Source organism: Podarcis filfolensis (genome assembly GCF_964270895.1).
Source record: "Podarcis filfolensis genome assembly, chromosome: 11".
Taxonomy (NCBI): Eukaryota; Metazoa; Chordata; class Lepidosauria; order Squamata; family Lacertidae; genus Podarcis; species Podarcis filfolensis.
Genome location: NC_139613.1, coordinates 22,283,873 through 22,309,371, shown reverse-complemented (window position 1 = coordinate 22,309,371; position 25,499 = coordinate 22,283,873). Strand labels below are relative to the sequence as shown.

General features: G+C 41.6%; 1 protein-coding gene across 2 annotated transcripts in view; it reads left to right on the top strand.

Annotated features, from left to right (window-relative positions):
- Positions 1-25,499, top strand: part of PLPP1 (phospholipid phosphatase 1) — an 89,860-nt gene that overhangs the window by 60,684 nt on the left and 3,677 nt on the right. For both annotated transcript variants that reach the window (XM_083576273.1, XM_083576274.1), the window contains exons 4-5: positions 8,097-8,154; positions 25,046-25,222. In XM_083576273.1, the coding sequence (XP_083432399.1) occupies positions 8,097-8,154; positions 25,046-25,222 (235 nt within the window). The remainder of the gene's footprint in view (positions 1-8,096; positions 8,155-25,045; positions 25,223-25,499) is intronic.

Sequence of the window (25,499 nt, the reverse complement as noted above, 5' to 3'; positions counted from 1 at the left end):
GTGTGTGTGTGTGTGTGTGTAATTAGATGCTTCTACCTATGTGTATTATTGCTGTTGCTGTTGTCCCACCTTTTAAATCTAAATTTCAGCTTAAATTCATTTGGATGTTTCTATTTATTTAGGGTGATTACTGTTAAACTGACTGTTCCAGTTTTAAACATAGACAAAATGTACATATTCAAAATAAAATTAACATGTAGTTGCATATATGGAAAAAGTGCTCCAAAGGGAGGCTTTGCTACTTCAGACAAGTTACAATTAAAGCATCCCCCCACTTTTTGTTTTTTTTTCTAGAATGCATTTTTGAAGTTGGCTGTAGAGTCATGATACATTTCCTTATACACTTCCCCTAATTTAATTGTCGTCACCCAGATATTTATTTTTCCAGCTTTGTTCAACAATGTATCTACCTCACTTGAGGTCTTCTTTATTTATTTAATAATATATCAAATTTAAAAATAACCTACTTTTCTAAACATGTTATATATAACTCAATATAGTTCCCAATTTAAGAACTTGATAAAAGGAAACACAGTGCAACTTTAAAAGATTATTATTTTCAACTAACAGAAGAGTAAATTTCTCTCCTCTAATAGTATTCCAGCTGGGTATGTGAATATATAGCACTCTTCATAGTGGCAATACATCCTGTGCAACATATTTAAAAACAACAACATATTTTCAAAAGATGAAAGAGTTAAAAAGGACACAGATTTCTAAGATGCATAAAGATTTGTTAACTTATTTAATTTTATTATTTTTTTCTTTCCTTTTATATTGTTCAATAGAACCATTTAAGACTTAGAAAGACTGTAATTGTTTTGAATATCGTGTACTGTCAATCCATCAATTCAAAAGCAAACCTTGTGCGGTAGGTTAAGTTAAGAATCAATGACTGGCCCAAGGTCACCCAGTGAGCTTCATAACTGGGTGGGGACTGGAACCCTGGTCCCCCAATTCTTAGTCCGGCACTTGAACCACTCCATTGCACTGGCTGTCTTGGATTACTTTATTTAAAGAAAACTGCTACTTTGAGTTCTCCACATTGTCTGTGATTTTAGTAGTGGTCTTGAATGAGAGTGATATCCATGCTGACATTTTCTCAGAAATCTTGGCTCCTACCTACCAGCAGGAATTGCTGGACGCCCACTCTCCTATAATATGCCAAAGTTCCACTTGAACTTGTGGAATGGTTTCAACCAGCACCTTGCAGATCTGATTTATGGTTGAATTTTGTGTATGGGAGTCTTTGAGGTGAGCGATGCATATTCATATATACCATGGGTGGAAGTTAGTATCGTTTGTGCAGGATACAATTTCACGGCCTACAATAGAAGGGAGCTCTGTCTTTCTCATCAAATGAACCCTGCAAAGGTTTTGCTATTGAGGTAATACATCTCTGTATTTTGGAAACTATTTTCAGGCGCAAGCCAGGATAGGGATAGAGTTTCTCTTTATACAGAGCACTGCAATAAGATCTTCAGATGTTTTCAAATTTGCTGTCTTTAAGTTGGAGAACAGAAAACATCGCTTCAGTTTTTAGGTAATATATGTTCAAAAGCAAAACAATCTGAGTAGTGGGAGGCTTGATTAATTGGCTTCTTTGCATTTAGTGCAATTGAGGCAGTACTTGGCAATCAAGCATAAAAATGGAATTTACAATCCTGATCCAGCCTGACAGACTCTTAATTGCAGCATGCATCAAAAAGTTTCTCCAGAGATAGCTCTGCAGAGTTGTTTAACCAGGTGTTTGGGTCAGTTTTGACTAGGAAGATGAATTGGTGGGTAGCTCATAACATTTTGCAAATATTTCAATTTGATAAGGGGTTTGCCTGTAACTTCAGAGGACTTGCTGCATAGGAAATGGTGCCTTCAGAAGCATGAAGGGTGGTTTTCTTCCAGCTCTTCTGGGATCACAAATGACAGGAATGGAACGCAAGTTTTTGAAACTGATGTTTTTAATAGAGGAGAACTCATATTGGTTACAGGAAGCAGCCAGTGCTGTATACCTGTTGCTTTGAGGCCCAAGTAAGAAATTTTGAATGATCACCAGTAACATTCCCATTGAGGGTGGCAATATTGTCAAAGTCAATTCTGAATAATAAAACCATAGAATTGTAGAGTTGGAAAGGACCCTGAGGGTCATCTGGTCTAAATGCTTTTTTACCCCCTGCCCAATTTCAGTTGCTGGATTGCATTTCCTAAAACTGAAAAGACATTGCAATGGTCATTAGTGTGATATGGAATGTTGTGATGCCCTATATATTGTAGATGGCTTTTAAGAAATAATAGGCCATTTGACAGTGTCTGCTGAAGACAGGAGGGCTGGGCTAGATAGATTGTGGGCTGATCCATCGGATATGGTCATTACTCAGAGCAAGCTGTTGTTTAATGCTGGCTCTTTAAAACAGAAACAGAAAAATGCTCACTTAAGTCAGCTTTCTGAATGCTTTTTTTTGGGGGGGGGGAATCCATACTTTGTGTCTTCCGTTAGCTTGGATTGTGGTTATAGTTCTGGGGTTAGAATTACAGGCTTGCTCTAATATTCATGTAGTACATTTCTTATGAGCAAAAGCACTCTTTAATCTATCATGCACATGCTCAGAGGTGCTCTTTGTAGCAGAAATGTCATTTTAAAATAGATTCCACATGAGCTGTGGTTCAAATGTAAACCTTGGAAAGAGTACAAACTTCTTATATTTAGTAGTCCCATTGTTGATAAGCCACAGTACTTCCGTTTTATTTTAGCAGCTAATGGCAGTTGTGCCAAAATGAGTGCATGATGTACACTGAATTATAAACCCCTTGGGTTCTTAAAAATACCAATTAATCTTACTTTTACTGGGAAAATGCGAAAATAGCTTTATGCTTAGCAGGTTAGCACATTATTGAGAAAATTAGCATTTGCAGTCCAGCAGACCCCTGGCAACCAGCTGAACACAGCTTCTGGATGTGGTTGACAGAGGAATCTTAAGGGGAGTAATTGCTTAAAATGTCCTTTAAAAGCAGGTGCCTACTTCCCACTGATGGGCATTTGTAGGAGCTCCATACTGCTGAAGCAAAATGTTCTGAAATGCTGTGACCAAATACTTAAACTGTGCTTTAACAGTCCATGTTGCATATAAACAGTCCCGTTAATGCAATCTGTAAGTTTTGTAAGAATTCTGTCTTCTGGATCCAGTTACCTATATTCTTCCTTTTCTCATTGAGGGTGAGGTGGGGAACTCTGCTAGAAAGCTATTTATGGAAAGAAAACAAACTCTGTTGGCCATGTTTGCATAGGACATTAAACCAGACTTTCTGCTTTGTTATGATTTATTGAGAACAAGGAGCATGCAAGTACAATTGTTCCCCCTTCACTCCTCCCTTAATGTGAGGAGCAGAAACAAACTAGGACTCATGGGCTTCATGTTACCTCCTAACAGGGATTGTATTTTGTTGTTCCCTAACAAGCTTCAATCGGCAACACAACAACAAACCATTGCTCCACGTTGGCTAGCAATCTTGACTTGCTAGGGAGAAACAAACCATGATCCTGGTTCAGATGTAACTTCCCGGGATTTTTGCTTGTTTGCTTGTTTTGCTCAAGGGAAGATCATTGCTTGATGTCAGTAAACTATGATAAGCCAGAAAGGCTGACTTCTCATTTATGTTTGATACGACCATTGTGTTCTATCTAACCTTTGCTTCATTGTAGTCTCTGTGTCCTTGGAAAAGTCATTTCTGCATTAAGACACAGAGGAGGATGGGAAGTCTATTTTCCACCCCAGAAAAGAATTGGCAATGTTTTCTCTTGTATCATGTATTGCTCTGATAAAAGTCACTACATCAGGAGATAGTGGGTGATTGTTTTCTCTTAATGGATCTTAGAATACAGTTATAGAGAAACACTCTCTTTTTTTGTACACAAACAGCAATTGCAAATCTTGAACTCACTGTGATACTCTGGTTATTTACAAATGTAAGTCAATACACAGGACATGAATTGAGAGTGGTTGCTATAGCTCTTCTCAGGAATCTGCGCTTGTACTTTGAGCATAAGATGGCCTGTCCTAATGATTTAAGAAAAGAATATGCTGTGCAGTGTGTTCTTTTTAAGAATGCATAACTATTTAAATCATGTTGTGACTCTGAAAACCTAAAGAATAAGAAACACACATCTTTCATGTTTGGCTTTTTAAAAAGGAATTCATACTCCATTCCTGTTGAACAAATTATTCCTTGTATTCTGTGGTACTATACTTCCAGTAAGTTGCAGAGATAGTCTGTCTCAACATAAGGACAACAGTAATTCCAAGAGGCACAGTAAGCAGTGAACAAAACAATAGTTGTGTTGGCTAAGTTTCAGGAAGGATTACAGTTTGGCCTGTATGTTATGGCAGCTGATGCCCACTAGATCTGGTGGGGCCACTAAGAGGTCACAGGGTTGTGGCCAAGTTCTGGTTTTCTCCCCCAACATCCTCTCTTGTAAAGATACTATAGTAGACATTTAAGCATGGCTATTTTACAAACAGCTAACACCTTACAAAACTGAAAAAAATGTTTTGTTTTCGTTCAGAAGGGGTGCCTGCTGCTACAATTGCTTTTCTGCTGGGATAAAAAAAAACTAAGGTTCTTTTTCACCTGTTATGGTTCTTTTCCTATCCTACTCCTTTGCAAAGAAATAGTGGAACTTAAACATTACAACTCTGTGAATACTTAGCACTAAGGGTCTGTCTTCAGAAGGAGTCCTTGCTTTCACAATTTGTCGTGTGTATTCATGCCACAATAACTGTACATTACTCAGAGGGTAAGGCCCTTTGAATTCCATGGGGTTTCAGTCCCCCCTGGTAAGTATATACAGGATTGCAGCCCGAATTGGTTAATCTTAAACGTACCACACAGGACTGGTAACAAGGGACCCCATAAATTCCCTATGGGGAAATATTACACATACACAGATTTATTTCTACATATCCCCCCCCCCACTCCGCACCAGGCTGTGGAATAAAATCCAAGAATATTAAGTGGAGTAGGAACTGGTACTAGCAGTGAGGGCTATCAATTGAAGTTGGAACATTCAGGATAAAAGGAAGTACTTATTCACACAGTAAATGGACTTTGCTATTATAAGGATGTAGAAATGGTTGCCAGATTGCTTTAAATGTGGATCAGACAAGATCGTGGATGAGATGGCTGTCATTAACTGCTCATCTTGATGCCTCTGTACTACCATCAGAATCAGAGGCAGCTTGCTTCTGAATACCAGTTTCTGGGGATCATGAGTTGGAGATTACTGGATAGTTCAGTTGGTTAGAGTGTGGTGCTGATAACTCCCAAGGTTGCAGGTTCGATCCCCATAGGGGACAGCTGCATACTGCTGCAGGAGGTTGGATTAGGGTCCCTTCCAACTCTATGATTCTATAAAAACTGTTGTGCACATGCCCTACCTATGGACTTCTCATATATATCTGTTTGGCTACTGTGACAACATGGAATGTTCATTTGTGGCAAGCGTAGATTTATTGCAGCATAATATGCCAGATGGTCACTTGCTCACCTGCCCCATCTCACTATTCTGGAAACAGCTTGGAAGATCCACCAAAAATGTTTCTAATGTTGTTGCATCTGTTCCAGTCCTCTCACTTTCATGCCCTTTCTCCCTGCCCTGGATTCAACCTCTGCTCTCTTCTAATTGTGTGAAATGTGAGTTTGTAGTAACAGGCTGAAATGCTTAACATAATTGGGTCACATTATTACTATGTGGAACGTAAAGCTGTCAAACTCAGGTTATTTAAACAGAAAGCACGTGACATTTATGAAATGTCTGCAGAGCTTCTTCAGGGGATACAGAGCTTTACAGTAAAAACGGACATACCCCAGAACTACAAAATCCAGTGTGCAGACTATGTCAAGGTATTAAAATCCCAACTTCCCACTGTCTTGATGGTGCTTTTCAGATGGATCCCATTAGATGTTCTTCAACATGTTTATGTGCATGGGAAGAATCCATGCTAGATTATTTCCTGCTTAGTGGCCCCACAAATAGGTTTTGGTGCAAGTCATCCTTGTGTTAGAGGCTCCTTCACAGCCCTAAATAGCTTATTCTAAAAAGAAGTGTCAACATTAGACTTAATGAGCCAGAGTGAGAAGTCAAAATAAAATACGCACTCTTGGTTTGTATTCTCTGACTTGCTGAAATAAACCCTTCCAAGAGAAAAATATGTGAAGCCAGTTGTCATGAAACAATAATATACATCCTGACAGCTCTGGAGGCCTGATGTATGGCTGCTACTGGGATGATTTAAGTCTTTTAAGAATGTGATGAAGGAGAGGGGAGAGAGACAATAAAGTAAGGGCTTGATGTTTCCACCAGTGGGGTACTTTCACTTTGGGGAATGCTTATTTATCCAGTGGTGGGGTTGGGGACTGGTGGGTGGGAAAGGTGGCAGGGTGGAGACCAAGGGAGTTTACGCTCACCAGCACTGGAGTGGAGTCTGGAATGAACGTTCAGGCTCTTGGCTGGCAGGGGAGACGGAATGTTCCGAGTCAGAGCTGCTTTTGGAAGAAGGGGGTTAGCTGCCTGCAAAGGAATGTTTAGCAGGCCTTTCTATTGTCTGCTTCTCCATCCCTCTGCCTCTCTCTGTTTAATGTATTAAAACTGTGGGGCAGGAGGAGGGAAGAGAGAAAACAAATGTGTGTGCAGCTGACAGGTTAATAAGTGACAGATACTATTTCCAGCTGGGATCTGGATGGCGTAGTAGGTAACTTTTGCTGAAGCTGCACCGAGGGATATCGTTTTGGTCATAGTAGTCTGTGTGCCGGGATGAGCGTGATGTGTTTGTGATATGAATAAACTGAAGCACAAACACGGGAGCCCCTATAATGTAGTCAACACATGGATATTTATAAAGCAGAATGCCATTTCTCAGTCGTGGCAAACTTGTATCCAAGAACAGAAAACTAATCAAGATAGTCCCCAATTTTAGGGTTAGCTCTGTCATGAATTTTCCTAGGCAAGCTGTTTGCCCTCTGTCAATCCCACCCCACCCCTCCACCAGTATTGCAAGAATAGTAAGGCCAAGCCTTACCACAGAGGTGGGGAACCTCCAGACCACAGGTCCAGTTTGGCGAGCCAGGGGTCCCAGTTTCTCCCATCAGGCTACTCCTAGGAAACCACACCCACCTGCTCCACACCTGATGTCATATGTGGCTTCATGTGTAGCACAGGTACTAACGTGGCTTCAAAGGAAAAATTGGAAGCTTTAAATTGATATTTTCATGTTACAGGAACCATACTTTGGAGCTCCCAGGTGGGCACATTCACTGAACTCTTTTCTGTGCCTGCTAAAAACATTTCCACCCAGCCTTTCTAAAAGCCTACACAGATGTGTAAAATATTTCCATGTGTTTTTAATCTGCCATTAATTTTAATTATTTTTTTCAATGCTTTAATCAGTGTTTCTCAAACTATAACTCCCATCATCCCTAGCTAGCAGCACTAGTGGTTAGGGATGATGGGAGTTGTAGTCCAACAACACCTGAGGACCCAAGTTTGAGAAATAACTGCTTTAAATAGTTGTTTTTACTGATAACCTGATTGTGTCATTCTTTTTGGAAATTGACTTGAGGTGTTTTGTTTTTAACAGTCAAACAGTATATACATTTTAGGGGGAGGAAGTAAGAGTGAGTTTCCGACTATTCCTTTGCTGGAGAGTGGCACACTCCCACTGCCCACCAGTTTATCCTAACGGGCATTGAGAGCATGTCTTGCTCTAGGATCAGGAAAGGGCTTGCATTGAAACCCCTTTTAAAATGGTTCCTCGGTTGATGCAACAGGCAGAGAAATCATTAAACCATCATCCATTACCCTCAACAATTTTCAAGTGGTCTGTTGGGGGCGGGGGGGGGGGGAGTTTGGGAATCACTGGTGCAGACATACTGAGCTCGATGTACTAGTGCCCTAACTCAGTATAAAGGAGCTTCCTGTGTGAGCTTTGCTGAAGCTTTATTTTGCAAATCAAAGGTGAACTTTGTTATACAATTACAGAGTGTCAAAATCTTAATGATGTATGTATAAATTGTAATAAGTATGTGGGCATTCTCTTGTTTTTCAGACTGTCGTTTTACTCTGGACATTCTTCGTTTTCCATGTATTGCTTGCTGTTCCTAGCAGTAAGTATACTTTTTAGCAGCCAGTTATGATGGGTTTTTTTTTTTTTTGTTTTGCTTAAAAAAATCTGTTTATGTTGCATAGCATGAAGCTGAAACATTTGCTGCATCAGCATTTCATTTGGGCTGTTTATGCAGAGGAAGCATTAAAATGAAAAAGACTGGGGTGGGGTGGATGTTTGCTCTGAGATCTTTTCACTTGACGGTTGGAATATTTGGCCACTGCATGTTAGGTAGGCTCCTCCCTAAATTGTCCACGGAGTCTTTGTGTGAAGGCCAGTTCAAGCTTTTTTTTTTGCTACCCTAGGTGGAAGTCTCGGAAAGTGCATCCCAGGACCACCTGTGACATTACAGAGGGTACCTGGACACTTTCAGTTAGTGTCAGCTATCAGCCACACCAGCAGTGATTCAAGACCCGGGACTAATGCACAGCTTCTGAAATGGAAGGCACCTTTGAAGTGTGGCACCCTAGGCAGCTGTCTACTCTGCCTGTATGGCTGAGCCTATCCTGAAAAGTGAGCAGCTCATAGAATGCAGCAACCGCCATTTATCTGAAGCTTATGCACTTCAGTAAGCAGCATGGCCAGGCTCGCTTTGCAGGGGGAGAGTCTCTTTTTCCCTTTCTACCTCTGGCAAATTAAGCTTGTAAGAAGCAGTAAGGACGCTTTCTAACTGAGAGTCCTAGGCATTCTTTTTGTAACTTCATGTTTTGCTCTGGGTGATTTGGGTAGGCTTAGCATGAGGCAGGAGTGTGATGCAGATGATGGTCTATCCAGCGCAACCAGTCTCTACTTTAAGCAAACAAAGCAAGGAAGGAAGCAGGGAATGGGAATCCGCCCATCAAATGTTTTACAGGCTTCAGCAACATAAATACTGTACTAATTTGTGACTGCCACCCAGTCTTGATAAGCTACATTCTAGCTGTTTGTTGCTCTTTGTTTTTGGCCAGGAGACAAGTAACTACCAAAGCAGATGGGACAATCTAGTCAAAATGGAGACTTTAGCTTTATGTCTGTGTATGTAAGCAAACAAATGAATACCAAAAAAATGTACACACTTTTTCAGTGGGGTGTGTAGGAATGAATATTGCAAGTTATTCCCAGCATGGCTCTGTGGACATGTAGATATCAGAACCTGAAAAACTAAAACTGTTAAAAATAATGCTTTAGAATTTTGCGTAGAAAGGTTTCTTGCTGTAGGATTGTTCTCAGGAGGAAAATATTTGTGTTTTTTTTAAGAGCACTTAATTTGCAGTGTTTGTTTTATTATTTCTCTGAAGCATTTCAAAGCTGCTTCACCTCCCAACAGAATGACAAGCCTGATCATCTAGCCTGTAGTGACATTAATAAAAATGCCTCCTTTCCCCCCCTTTTTTTCCTTTTTGGTTGGGAGCCATAGTTAAGCATTGACTGATTCTTTCCTGAAATCAGACCTCTTATTTTTGTTGTTGTTCTTGGAGCCTATAAATTGTAGGCTTCCAAGTCAACCTTCTTTACAGTATATGGAATAAAATTATCCAGTCATGGACAGTGGCAGTACTACTGACAGTGGTGTCTTAAAAGTCTCTGCTAGCTCTGACCAATTTGAGCTATGCTATAGAACTGTCCTGTGTCCAGCTGCTCTGCCTGGCAGCTGCGGGGAAATTTTCTGGCACTGCTACTGAAAAATCCATCAGCTGGAGATGTTTGGTACTGAAACCAGAGCCTTAGGCGTGCAACGCATGTGCTCCAACACTGTCATTTCAATGCAAAGAACATTGATGCTTCAAATGCTTATATCTATCCAAGGGTGTATTATTATTTAGTCTTAGTAAGTTGAGGAGTCAGCCCAAAATCAGAGGGATGAGTGACTCTCATTTTCAATTTTGCATGGCAAAGTGAACAGACTTCACTTTTAGGAGACTTTGATGTGCTGAGCTAGTCTTGCGAATGCCTCCATGCATGCCCAGATCACAACTAGCCACATAAAACATTCTACAGAAAAATAGGTTGAATTGAGATGTACTAAGCTGTGTGTGGTATGTGCTGGACAATTTTGAAGACTGGTTTAGTTGTTCAGCATAACAGAGAAGTCTTATCTTAGGTTGCCCTTGGCACATTGGCGGGGGAAATGCTACCTTTACAAGCAGACCAATCTAATCCTTGACATCTTTATAATGTATTCTAGTGATGGTGTAGTAATTGGGTCTCTCCTACCCTATGAGTATTAACCAGGATGAGCTAAAGAGAACCTTGAGAATTTATATGGAACTTCTCCCTGTTTGGAATGCTCTCAATCCTTAATGAGTTAGTGGCTATGTCTTGTGCAATAAGAAAGGGCTTACCCCAAGGCTGGTTCTGCCTATTATTGCAATTTGCTGCTTACAAGATACAGATATGATCATCTTTCCCTCTACGTAGACATTTCACGGCTCCTAACTTTTCCATGCGGCAACACAGAGTTCTGCCAGTGGCCCCATGTCAAGTCTTATGCATCTGATAACCTCCCCCCTCCCCCAAAGTACTTTCTGCCCAGCTTCAACTTGCCATTTACATGCTTGACTCCAGCTGCAGTTGTGTGCTGCTCGTGACTCCCCAGTTCCTAACATGTGGCATTACTCACAGCCTGGGTTAATCATAACCAGACGCCTGAAATTTCAGCCTCCTGAGGGCTGGAGGAATCTGACTTATGTTAGTGTGACTGACTACACACACACACACACACACACACACAGAGAGAGAGAGAGAGAGAGAGAGAGAGAGAGAGAGAGAGAGAGGAGAAAACAAAACCCAACCAGTACAGCCACCACATTGGCAACTAGATTACAGCTCTGTCAGGATGACTGGAGGAACCAATAGAGTTTCCCCAGACTCTCCTGAGCCCATTGCCATTCACTTCAAACTATACCTCTTAACTTCTTCCAGATTGCAGTAAGTTGCAGCTTCTTTTCTGCAGGAGTGTCTGTTCTGGCCTTCAGGTAGATCCCACAGTTTGTCAGTTACTTAAATCAGCTTGCTGAACCACAAGCCCAGGATTGTAACGGCCACAGTCTGTGTCAGAGTGTTAATTCCTTTTGCCCCTCCCTTTCCAGTAACACTGATGCTGCTGTAACAGGCAATTTAGATTTGAATTGTGGTCTTAGAAAAGCATTTAAGACCTTTTTTTTTTATACCTGGAGGTGGTCATTAGGGTGATAGGTTTTGACAGCAACAGTGGGGACGCACCCACACATCTCCCTTGCATGTTTGCTGACTTACTTCTACTCATTAGAAATATCTGGAGATGTGTCAGTTGAGCTGAAGAAGTTTCATCTGTTGTGTCCCCTTTTCAAGGGAGGTGACATGCTAGGATAAATGTGCTCACAACTAGGAGTAATCTCTGTCTGGAGAGGCTGAGCTGTTTAATCCTCTGCTCTTGAGTCCCTTCCACTGTTGGCTGACATATCCCGAGTTACTTATGTGTGACCAAGCAACGCCACAGCTTGCTTAGCTGATGTACTTGTGTGTTTCTGTCAATCCATTCGTTTTCTAAAATGCTTTGGATGCTCCCTTAATTAATCAGTTAATTCAGTTGAGACTTGTAACCTTAATAATATATTGTGTGTGCAAATATCCATGGCTAGCAATATCCATAGCTCCAGTGTTGTGGTTTCAGCAGTGAGTTTACCCATCTGTCAGTTTTCACATACACGCATGTCACTCACTACTAACATTCCTGCTTTGCAGGGAATTGGACTAGATGGCTCTTGGGGTCCCTTCCAACTCTACAATTCTTTGATTCTATGATTCTAACAAAATTCGCTTGCTTTCTACATGAAAGTGACATTTTTGTAGCTACGTAGTCGTGTGCAAAGTAATCCTTGGGAAGTGGGCCGGGGGGCGGGGGAGCGGCGGGAACTCAGACCAACCCTCTCCTTTTCAACTCGCTTCCATAGGGTTTGGACTTGAGTCATTTTGAAAGGGTAAGCTCTTGCACAACTCTCAGCCAGGTCAATCTGTTTGGCAGACTGGTGAGGAGCTAAGTGGCAAAGTGAAGAAACTAGCAAAGGCGCTTATGGGCTGGTTTTTATTTTGACTATTGAATGTTCGCAGATATTCTGTTATCAGTTATCTGGAAAGAATTTATAAAATTGCACGCTAACATGCCTTGAGAATACTGAAGGCTGACAACTAATGAGTGAAGGTTGCTTTAATGGAGTGAGCTAATGATAGTCCATTTCCCTCCCCTTTGCTTCCTTACAGGGCACAAGTGGCTGACGGCAAGGGGTTGCATCTATTTAGAGAGAACTGACTGAAGGGAGTGATTCATGTTTATTCCCTTGTGGACAGTTGAGAGAATGTAGTCTATTCTTTGACTGGTATAATGGGGGCAACAACTGAAGAATAAAATGCAAAATTGACCTTAAAAAAAAAAGATTTTTTAAAAATCTAATTTCTGAAGAAACGCTTTTAAAGGGGAAACATTAGCAAGATTTTAAGGTAAATAAAGTTGGTTTTATGATGTGGATTTTGATCCCTTCCCCGTTCTTGTTTGGAATCTAACTTCTGGTTAGCTGGGCAGCTGCCCTGAATCTTACTGACTCAGGAGTGGAAAGATTTACTTGACGTGGAAATTGGACTTGTCCTTTGCCTATGAAAATGCAGCTGTTGTCGTGTCTTTTAGCATTTGCATTTATTGAAAATGGCCTATCCCTTCCCCAACCCAGCCAAAGCGCGGAAAAATAAAAATCCTATATAGAGGTGATTCATGACTTGCTGTCCTTGTAGGGGTATCCCAGGAGACAGGGCTACATGGTCTTATATAGTTCATGAAGAAGGTAGCAGTCAGCAAATAAACTGTACCTGGAATACGAGACTCATGTTGGACCAAATACGTTCACAGGCAGTTGTCTGCATATAAGCTGTTTGCTGGGTTTTGGAGCAGATATTTACATGGGGCTTAACCGTAATCTGCGCCGTTTGCATTGTGTTGACATGATCCCTTTGCTACAGAATTGCTTACAGACTTAAACTATGTTTAAGTCTCCTTTAAACTTGTTGCCTAGCAATTTAAATAAATACTCCTGTTACACACCCAATGGGTTCTATATGGCAGCATGTTATCAGGAAGGTTGGTAGATAACCCTGTTTTATCATTGAGATTGTTTATATATATGTCTTAAGATAAGCAAAACAACATTGCTCTGAGCTGCCATGAACCCTTAACTTACAAATAAAGCAATAAAAGAAAGGGGAGGGGATGCAAATCTCCCAGCTGCCCATGGAAGCCAGTAAGACAGAGCAAATGTGTTGCTGTCCCATGTCTTGCTAGGGTCTTGAAGATTTGGGCCATACATGCACCTTTTAGTCCAAAGGTTGCTATGCCATATTTTGTAGCTAGTCTTAACATACATACTGATGAAGTAATTTGCAGTATGTTAGCAGCCTGGATGGGGGAACTGGGGAGAAGAAAAAAAAGAACCCATTATCCATACTTATCCACCCAAACCTCCCTCCTTTGCCTGACTGGCAGCAATTCTTGCTCTCCATAAGTAAGCTGCAAGCCAGGTCCGATCTTTTTTCAGACAGATACATCTGTTCTCTGTTGCTAACAGGACTCTGTAAACAGATCCTTGAAGTTAATTTGGGAGTTAACATGGAGGATACATGTTAGGAAAAGGTTGTCACTTTTATGTCCTACTTGCTGAGTACACAGAAGCATCTGGCTGGCTGATGCTGGCAAGAGAATGTTGAACCAGGTAGGTCTTCAGTCTGACCCAGCGAAACATTTGTGGTTGGGGGTTGATCCATCATTTGGGCCTAGGGAGCAGTACTAATGCTTTCAACAATGCATGTTTTCTCTAAACTGAGGTCCTCTCCTGTCAACCACGTACACAAGACATGAGCTGAAATCTTTGGGGAGCATAAAACCAGCCAAAGTCTTTGGGATTATATGCCCTGATAAAGACTCCCTTTCCACTGTATTACTTTATTTATTTCATAAAATTTACATACTACTTGATTGTAAAAAACAACAACAACAACCTCAAAGCAGTTGGCAAATTGGAAGCAAGACAGGCCTACATTGTGCCTCCAGTCAATGAAGTTTAATTTCCCAGTACAGTGGTACCTCAGGTTAAGTACTTAATTCGTTCCGGAGGTCCGTTCTTAACCTGAAACTGTTCTTAACCTGAAGCACCACTTTAGCTAATGGGGCCTCCAGCTGCTGCCGTGCTGTTCTCATCCTGAAGCAAAGTTCTTAACCCAAGGTAATATTTCTGGGCTAGCAGAGTCTGTAACCTGAAGCGTATGTAACCTGAAGCGTATGCAACCCGAGGTACCACTGTATCTGTTAAATGGGATGCTGGGTCTTTGTGCTCTTTCTTTGTTACTCCTCCACCAAATAGTTGCTCTAGACTCATGCAGGTGTAATTTCATGGGATTGCTAGGAGAAATCCCCTGGGATTTCCATTTTTGCTGTATCAGAAATAGCTTGTGAGTTGTTTAGGGTTGCCATACATCCAGAATTTCCTGGAATACTGCAGTCGGAAGCAGTGTCCAGGCATAAATCGGCAAAATGCCCAGGAAAATCCAGATGTATGGCAACCCATGTGGGCAGTCTCTTTTTTAAAACAAAAGCTCAACAAGCTTTGTGTCCGGATTTTCACTTTTTGAAATATGGCAACTCTAAATTATGCAAATTTACATACATGGTGAATTTTAATAATTTTGTTTTTCCTGCGCATGGGAGGGGGGGGATAAGCTCTATGGGGCACCAGTGCCTCATCTCCTGTTGTGTAATGATTCCTACTGGAATATTAGTAAATTTAAAAACTTAGCATTTTTGAACCATGTAGATAAAGTTGTGTGAAGGAGCCCAGTTTGCTCCCCCACCATGGCATGTAAATCAGTGTTCTTAGAAAGAAGAAGCAGGACTGAGTAGAGAAATCTCTCTTCTCCTCTGAGAGCTAAAAAGGAAGTATATAAGGTTACACTGTGTGGCTTCTTTCCTTTTTTTCACACGCTGCCCACAAACCCAATATAAGTGGGACATGCAACAAAATGCCACAAGCTGCATCGAAAGTGGCCTTTTCCCTCACTGTTCCCAGTATATTGAAGAGGAACAGAGGTGAAGCATTTGCTGAAATGAGCTGTTAGTGGATTTGATCTGCACAAGAGGCAAATGACATTTTTGATATAGGATGTGGCAATCTTTAATTTAATCCACGCATTCGTTGGAATTTTACACCTTTATCTATGGTTTTGTGCTTGTAACATGTGCCAAAATATTAACATGATGTTGGCAATCCAGGCACCCATTGTGTCCCTAGTTTTTGCAGAAAGAAGCCATCTTATTTGCTAATGGGGATTCCTCCCAACCCCAGAAGCAGCTCTGGTGTAATTCTGTCAATCTTTAGCTGCCCCTTCAATTTAGATGTTCGAAGACTCGACAGGTTTGCTATTAACCTGAAGGCATGGGAATTGCCAAAGAGATAGATGGCCACATCTCTCTAGGCTGTCTAGATTTCTTTTTCCTTGAATGAAAGAATATATTTCCCCCATCCTGCTCAAAAGTAAGATGTAACAGTAGCTTGTGGGGCATTTTAAACAAAACTGAAAACCACGTCCCTAAGCACAACTTCTCTGAGTAAAATTGAGCCCCAAGCAGCTGCTTTTAAGTGTTCCTTTAAAAGAGAGAGATGCAATCATGGCTCCGCCGTGTCATGTCTCTTTTGGCCCTAAGTGAAACAGAGATCTGTATCTATTTCCGTACTGTAATCTTTGTCTAATGGTAATAAGCATTACTTCTTAGAGCCTATAAACCATGTTTTAGTCTTATTTGAAGTGCTTGAGGAGGCAACTCTGAATAATGATCATTTACTACTTCCACATGCATAAAATATATCACAGTGGTTACGTTCTGTCTAATTGCTGGTTCAAAGCCAATCACTGAGCAACACAAGACCTAGTTTTTGCACTGATTTATAAAGAGTACATAAATATTCTAGGTCTTCGTTTTCTGCATGATGACTTTTTAAAACAGTACTTGTGTAGGAAAACCATGTACAAATTGTGCATGTAACTGCACATGTAACATTTTTGTTATCCTTTTCTTTGTGTGAGCACCAGGCAAAAACGTTTTCTATAGCCAGGCCTTTGGCTGATTGAATATTCTATGGCAGGGGTCAGCAAACTTTTTCAGCAGGGGGCCAGTCCACTGTCCCTCAGACCTTGTGGGGGGTCGGACTATTTTTTTTTGTGGGGGTGGGAATGAACGAATTCCTATGCCCCACAAATAACCCAGAGATGCATTTTAAATAAAAGCACACATTCTACTCATGTAAAAAGACACTGATTCCCTTACTGTCCGCGGGCCAGATTCAGAAGGCGATTGGGCCAGATCTGGCCCCCGGGCCTTAGTTTGCCTACCCATGTTCTATGGCCTTTTAAACGTGTTTGTGGGAAGGGGGTTATTGGTTTGTGTTTGATTATATATTTTATGTTCTCATCTTGTATTTTTATGTTGTGATCTGCTTTGTGATCTTCAGATAAAGTGTAGTATACAACTTAATAATAGTAATAATAATCTGTTTTCATGTGTGACTGATGGACAGCGCACGGAAAGCTTTTACATTTTCCTCATTTGCACTTTCCCTAGCAGAAAATAGCTTATGATGCTCTCCCATGGTGCCTTAGGAGTCTGCCTTGTTTCAACTTGAAGGCCATAGTTTCCTAGTCACAGGAAGTAGAAGTTCTACTTTATTCTGCATCAGTCAGACATCCTCTGGAGTACTGTATCCAGTTCTGGGCACTGCACTTTAAAAATGGGATATTTCAATTAGGAATAGGTTCAGGAAATGCAACAAAGATATTCAGGGGTGTGGAAATGTTTAAGGAACTGGGCATGTTTTGTCTTGAGAAGGCTATGGGGTGGGGCTGTAGAAGACCCAAAGGGTTGTCACATAGAATAGGTGCCCCCGATGGCAGGACTTGATCTAATAGGCTTAAGCCAGGCATGGCCAAACTTGGCCCTCCAGCTGTTTTGGGACTACAATTTCCATCATCCCTGACCACTGGTTCTGTTAGCTAGGGATGATGGGAGTTGTAGTCCTAAAACAGCTGGAGGGCCAAGTTTGGCCATGCCTGGGCTTAAGCTACAGGAGCCGTTCAGTAGTGGAACCAGTTGCCTAGAGGGCTGTTGGGCTGCCCCTCACTCAAGGTCTGCAAGCAGAGGCTGGATAACTGTTGTAGTTCTGGATTTCCTGTGTCAATATAGGATGAACCTATTTTCTTCTGGAATTAGAAGTCTTGGTGCTGGAGGTGGAGAGCTGACTTGTTGCATTATTGTCACTGAAAGCAATTTTGGTGTGCTATATCCAGCCCTCTCCCAAAGAACTATGTGGTCTGACAAACACAGCCTCTTCATCTTTGCAGAAAATGCTCTTAAAACTACAGCTTTCTTGCTGTTAATAATTACAAATAAGAAACATAAGGCCACTTTTAATACCGCTTGCAGTCATTTTTGCGGTTTAAGGGAACAGCACCCCACATGCATTTATTTCTACTCAGAGCTGAGGGAATGAAAACCGAATGTTTTCCTTTTCAGGCAAGTTGGGAACCTTTTTCAAACACAGAGCTGTATTCCCTCATGGGAAGCTTTCTGTGGGCCAGAGGCAAAAGTGGGTGGAGCAGTGGTTATTTATTCACTACATTTATATCTCACCTTTCCTAAATCTGTCTACTCCAAGTAAAAGTCAGTTGAATACAATCCATTATAACCTGTCATTGCAGCTATCTTTGATTTTAAATAGAGAAGAGTGGGCAGCAGTTGCATATGCTCTCTTGGATGGGTGGATCTTGGCCTAAATATTTTAAACTCTTAAAAAACACGCTTATAAATACCTTTGCAACCCTGCTAGCAGCAGCTTTTGTCTTTTGGGAAAGACAAAGCATCTAACATTTTTGGTTCCTTCTTCTTTGGCCAAATAGCAGTGGCAAGCTTTTATTTTACTCAATTGCCCACATTATAATTTGAATTGCTCTATCTGCACAGCTTCCTAATAAAAGCATTTAGCAATTATGTTAATATTTTATTAGCTGCCCCAAGAGTTACTGTTACACGTAAGCATATAAATTGTAAAATAAACTAAATAAATATGTCATGTAAATGTAGGATGTTTTATATTAGAGCGAGAGAACAGTGTGTGAAAGACTCACTCACCTGCCCTATAGATCCCATCATCCTTGACCATTGTTTATGCTGGCTGGGGCTGATGGGAATTGTAGTCCAACAGCCTTTGGTGGGCCATAGGTTTCTACCCTTGTCCTAAAATGAGGTGAAGTATATGTAACTGACAATGAATACTCATCTTACTCTTCAAAGCAATAGCATGAAGCTCTTACATGCAGCTCTGCACTAAGTGTGTTTCTGGACCTAATTCATGAAGTGGCTTTGCATTATCTTTATCATTCTGCCTGGAGTGCCCCATGAGTTCTTTAGCACACTACAGCCTATATGCAGTGCTACAGCAGCTGCAGTTGGGTATACAGGCTGACAGTGACTGTGTACACACAATGCCTATTCATTTCAACACTATTTATACTTAAGTAAAATTACCTGCCATGGTTGTCATTGCAAAAGATGTGCTTATGAAATAACAACAGCAACAACAGCAACAACAACAACAAATAATAATAATAATAATAATAATAATAATAATAATAATAATAATAATAATTTATTATTTATACCCCGCCCATCTGGCTGGGTTTCCCCAGCCACTCTTGGCAGCTTCCAACAAAATATTAAAATACAATAGTCCTTCAGATATGAAAAGCTTCCCTAAAATATATGACCTCTTCAAGTTAAAAAAATATATAAAGGATTAATGGTTCTCCAGAATCGTGGCTGTAAACAGCAGGCATGGTCTGACGCACTGTCTCCAGTAGTTCTGCTTTTGGTTTGTTTGTAACCCCTATGGTGCTATAGAGAAGGGCCTAAAACCACATTGGATTAATTCTTAAGAAAAGCTTGAAAGCTAAAACATTATCTTGTACACCCCTTAATCTGGGCCCAGTCCCCTACACACATTCATTTTCTCCCCAAAGTTCTGCCTTTCACTCAATCCCCATCAGAAAAGAGTTCTGAAAAATCTAAACAGGCTATAAATGTTAAGTTCACACTGAGATCCAGTTTTATAAGCAGATGATAAACTGCCCCCTTTCCTACCTTCATGTAAGAGACTCATGAGAACATATCTCATCAGTGTTTGTTCAAAATATTTGTATACCACCCTTCATCCTGTAGATTCCATAGATTAGCTTACTTTATTCCTGTACAATCAGACTGGATGAGATGCTAGAAAAATAGGGTCCCTAGCACAGGAGAGAAGGTACTTCCTTTGTGAATTAGACACATGTAGAGCAAAGGAATCTCTGGAGGCCAAGTCACCAGAATTTGCTATAAGGCAGGGTTGGGTTGGATTGGGTTAGGTCTGTTGAGGGCAGTGGACAGAGTTGGAGCCAAAATGGTGCAAGGCACCTCCTTTGCTATTGAACACTTCCTCCTTCTAGCTTTCCCCATTTCTTCTCTGCTTGTCACCCACATGAAATTACTGATCGCCCTCCTTCGGGTTGCATGATGTAGACTGTGACAAAACAACATTTGGGGAGGGAGAAATAACACTCCCCTTGTCATGGCTGGAAAGAATTACTTGCTTACCACTGTTCCTCTTGTGATCAGATCTTCTAGAGTATTAACAGTGACTCCCAAAATCCATTTGACTGCAACCTCTGCTTGCTGCAACATTTGTAAATGCCTTTCCAAAAGCAGTTCATTCTCTGCTTCCACTTGGGTCTGTGGCTTCTTCTAAAAGGTGGTGCATGTGGCAGAAGTGGAGCATTTCACCAGAGAGTGGGAGGAACACAGTGCTCAGGATGTATGTGGTGAAGAGGCTGTGTTTTCATTATGAGTGAAAGCTTAACCACATTCTATAAACACATCTCGAAGGGAGCTGTGGGGGTATTCTAATTTAGCAAATTAAAGGCACTTTTAAGCAGAGACCACCAAAGGTAAAAGCATCTGATACCTAAGGAAACAGCAGCCTTCAGAGGACGACAAAAATGATAGTGGAGAAATTCAACTGCCATGCTGCTAATTTATGAATGTTCCTCCCTTTGCTCAGGGCCAGGCTGCATGTTACAGGGGCCTTGGCATTTGCATCTCTATGGCAGGCACTGCTGTAAGCATTTTCCACATGTAGTGATTTCTGTCATCACTTTTCTGCTAGCAGGCTAGAAATGCATCACATTATTACTTCAGTTCGTAATGCAAGTACTTCTTAGGCCAGGGGTGGGTGACCTTTTAGGCTCTGCTAGCCAGCACGCAGCAAGCGCCTCAACCCAATGTGGGACCTTGTTAACTTCACAGGCTGGAGTTTCTCTTTGAAACTGGGATCGCCGGGCTTCAGTCCTGTTTGCTACAGCTGCTCTGCCACTTCCAAGAATTTTCTTGCGTCAAAGATATATAAAAATATATCATTAATTATAGTATTGTACTTATTTTGATGATTCTGGAGTGCCACTTGTATGTACTACATGCCTTGTAATAGTGGGTACATTGTGACTAATACAATCCATTGTACTTTGCTTGCCATGCATTGTCTTTGTATGCTGGCCTGGACCCGTTTTTTCTATTTGTGTCTGTTGTTATACAGCGGGTTCCTTATTTTTGTGCTCAGTTGTCACCATGGCAACCTCAGATTAGAAGGCCCAATCTTTTTGCAGGCCTACTCTGAAGTAAGCCCCATGGGTTTTAAACCATTACTGTTGAAGTACACAAATACTTTTTTTAGTACAACAAAGCAATGTAGCTATTATCTTACTGGAAAGCAAGTATATTTACACATGCCCCACCAGTTTGTTCTGGGACTGTGGGAATGGGTTTTCTCATCTCCAAACCTAGGGACTAGGTTGCCCTATTCATGTTGGGGCACTTACTGCTTGAAGTGGTGTCCATCCTGAAACTTCAGTCTGTTGGTTTAATGAAGAGCTTGCCAGGGGGCAGGGAGAGGCAAAACGGGTGACTTAATGGAGGCTACAGGACTGTTTGTTGTTGTGTCAAAATGGGCACATAACTAGAACTAGTCAGCTGTCTTTATGACTTGAAGCTGCCAGATCACTTGTGTAAACAATAATAGGAGAAAAGGGCTGCCAATTAATGAATTGGTTGCGTGCATGTCAGCCTCCATGCATAAGCGGGTGTTTGTTTCATAGACTGCAGGGAGGGAGCGGCTGCTGTTGCTCTTTGTGATGACAAGGTAGGGGCCAGCCAAGCTCAAGCTGTTTATCTAAATTCAGAGAAGTTAGCAGTTAACCTGTCCTATCAGCTAACAGGCATGTAAAATGAAAGTATGCATATGCAACAAACAGCAGCAGCTGCTGCTCTTAAAGTAAAGTTGTCAAGTTATTTGAAGAGACAGTGTTTGGTGTAGACGACTCTGGAAGGCTCTTGTTGGCATTTGTTTGTCTCAAGAGACAATGGGGTGCGCTGCTGGGGGTGAAGTCAAACTGCTGGAGAATCACAGCACCTGCTGTGACTGCAGAGACCAGTAATTGCATTAGCAGCAACAAAGTGATTTCTCTGGGGCTGCCCAGATAACAAGACACCCTCTCTCAGCCTCGCTGATGTGGTCCAAAGGAAAGCAGAGCAAATACAAGACACCATCCAACCGTCTTAGGGATTCCACTCCAGATTTGTGTAGGCTTCTGAAGATGTCCCGCAAGGCAGTGGGTATGGATTTTTTCTCAGGGTTTACTCCCAGTCTCCCAAATGAGTATAGTCGTAAGGCAGTGGAGGTTTAGGATGTCTCCTTCTCCTCGATTGGCTACCTTCCCAGGTTGACAGGCTCCATCTGCCCCTCACTTTCCTCTACAGTATATGCAGAAACTGCTTCCTGGCTGTATAGAGTTACTAGTTCTTAGCCAGCTGCTTCATACAGCACTTGAGGTTGGCTGAGGTGCTTATACAACTTGAAAACCCACTGATCTGGACTGTCACCAGCATTGTCCAGAAGAGATGAGCATTTGGAGCCTCTTTTTCTTTTGGACTTGTACATCAGCTGCTTTTATTGTTGGTAGAATGAACAGCCCAACCTGTGCCTCCTGTCTCATTGCAGCCTAGCTCCACATCTTAAATAGCTGTGGCCCAAGTAGCTACTTTCCTAAAGTCCATGAATAAACATTAAATCCGAGTTTCCTGTTTTGCCATCTCAGCCTAGTTTTGTAGATACATTTCTGTTTTGGGGACAGCATTTTAATCATCAGTTCAGTTTTGACAGCTTGGCAAATAGCACGAAATCCTACCACCTAGATTTGTGTCCCGGGCCCTCAAATCTCTTTGCTTATGGACCACAATCTTCTAAGGGACTGTCTTAGGTCCCACCTTCTCTCCCACTCATAACCACATATACCACCTTCCCTCTTATGTGTATAATGTTCCTCTGCCAACTACAGCAATTGCTTGCGTGTGGAAAAACCTTATTAGTAAAGGAATGCATTTTTCAATGTCTTCAGTGGAATTCGTAAGCTGGAAAGAAGGAAGTATGCCAGCTCTGTACTGCCAGCCTGCTCTTTTTAGACCACCAGCATGACTGCTGTCTCAAGTTCTCACTGGGACTAAATGATTTACATTGCTGTAGAAGTTAGTCTCAAAAACAAGCCTTGAGGAAGCACAGTATTAGCCTTGAAACTGTACTGTGTAATTTTGCTATGTTGGACTTCAGCAGCAGCAGGAATTACCTACCTTTGCTGTTGATAGTGAACACACATATATACATTTTTGAAAAATATGCCTGCAGACTGTCTTAGAAACTTCAGTTTTCTGTCAACAAAACATAGCTGGAATACAACTTTGGTCTGTGGAAAAAGCTTTATCTGGTTTTCTAAACATTGCTCCATGCAGCTTTAAACTTTCAGCTTTTTTTTTACCAGCAGAATGAAATATTTGGATGCCAAAACTATGATGTAATAGCTGCTTTGAAAAACCGATTAGGCATTCCCCAAATATTTAACTTTGGAAAGTAGCACCTACTGCTCACATAGAGCATGCTCTGTGTATATATTCATTTACACAACCATAACGGTTCTAACAGGTACAAGGAATGGTTGAAGTTGTCTATGGGAGTGCCAGCCACAACCTGCATCCCATCAAGTCCAGTTACTGCCTGTTTTAGAAAAGGTTATGCCTTTGTTACAGGTCGGTCTGTGGACTATCCAAAGCTTGATCTAGTCTGGTTTCATGGATTTGTTTTGAGTTTCTGCAGCATGAGGCAATAGATAAGGTACTTGGCTAAGCGCAGCCTCCTGTCTGTATTGTGGCTCATAACATCAAGCAGGGAGGAATTGACCAGTTGAATCCAGGGTGTAGTTCTGCAGGTGTCATCAGTGTGGTGTCCTTCAGATGTCCTCTCCTTAACTCCCATCAACTGCAGCCAGCCTTGCCAGTGGTCAGGAGTGATGTGAAGACACCTCGGCCCTTCTCCTCACCACCACCATCACCAGCTACAGCTGCTTCTCCTCTTCCACCTCACTGCCACCTGCTTGCTTGCCAAACAGGGAGCCAAAAAGGAAGCAGGCAGTGGCATTTGCTCCTCTGTTCTCCGGGCCAGAGCAAGAGGCAGGTGAACAGAAGGAGCAGGTCTACAGAGCTCTTGGCAGGGGGCTCCTTGCTAGACTATAGCCCTTTGGTAGATGCTAACCTGTGATGGTTCTGGAAATAATAAACTGGTGTCTGGCATTAGTAATGGACTGTAAGGGATAAAAAACAAAACTCATTTCAGATCAGAGGGATATACTGTTGATCCCAGTGCTGATGGACCATTTGTCTGCCTGGGGAAATGATTTGAGCAGGCTGAGTTTGGGGTTAAACTTGAGCGGCTTTGTCATACTAGCGGAGGCTGGTGTGCCAGCCGTGACTTGTCTCAGACAGACAGCTTGGCCATTGTTATCTACGCTCCAGTAACCTCCATTTTTGATGAATGCATTGTAAGTGGAGTTGCTTTCTAAGACTATGGAAACTTCTGTTCAAATTCAGCTGCTCTGTTGCTGACTGACAGCAGGCAATGGTAAGGTAATGCAAGTTCTTGAACAAGTGTACTGGCTCCCAGTGTATTTCTACCCACACCTTAGGAGGGCTGATTCTTGCCCTCAGCGTCTCTGAGATCTTTCTTGGAGGCTTTCCTGAAGGAGTCTTGGCCATCGGAGATGAGGCAGTGGTGATTTGAGGGGCAAGGGGACTTCTCAGTGGAGGCACTGTGGTTGTGGAATTTTCTCTGGAGAGAGCATCAGCTTGTACCAATTCTACCACTTTGGCAGTAGACAAAGAACTTTTTTATTTTTCCAAGCCTTTTAACTCCATTTCACCTGTATGGGTTTATGCTGGGGGTTTAGGCCATTCATTTTATTCTGTATTTTACTTTGTATTTTTATTTGTAATCCACCTTGAACATTTTTATTGAAGGGAAAGTATACAAATTATTTAAATCTGAATTCATTTCCCATCTAGGCATTTGAATACCTGCCTGTGTTTAGCAAGGATCTCCCTACTCACAGCTACTATTGAAGTAATGAGTGGTTCCTTTAGTGCTATGCCTCACATATTATGAAACATTGTGCAGCTTGAATCAAAAGGTGGATAATATGCAATACACAATATGATCCAATTTGCAAGCTCAATAGAAAGGGCATGTGTAAAATTAGGCCACAACTCAGCACAATGTTCATTATGGTACAAAAGTATTGCACTTAACGTTGTCCCTAGCAAATCAACAATATCAAGTTAGAACTACTGTATTAAAAAAAGACCCACCCTATTTCTGCCCACCCTGTTAACTAGCTAGACTTCTGTACTTCTAAACTTTTGTCCCTTTGGTTTTTAGCTTTATCTTCAGGCCAGAATGAAAGGCGATTGGGCAAGACTTGTGCGTCCTACGGCTCAGTTCGGTCTTATTGCAGCATCCATCTACGTGGGCCTCTCCCGTATTTCTGATTACAAACATCATTGGAGTGATGTGTTGACCGGACTTATCCAGGGAGCACTGGTAGCTATACTTATTGTAAGTCCATGCAAAATTACTCTACCATTTGATCAATATAGCTTTCTGTCAAAACTACTTTTGCTGACTTGATGATGAAACGGGGTGGAGGGAGGATGCCTGCACACTCCTGACGAGTTCAGTGCTGGCTTCCTGTAGTTTCCATGGGACAGTGGTGAGATGGGGAAAAGGTAGTGTATTCACTACGCCCAGTGTCAACGTTTCTTTTTCCACTCCTCCTTTAGAAACCATGATGTACAGGTGGGTTAGGGTACATCTCTCTTCCCAAAACTATTTA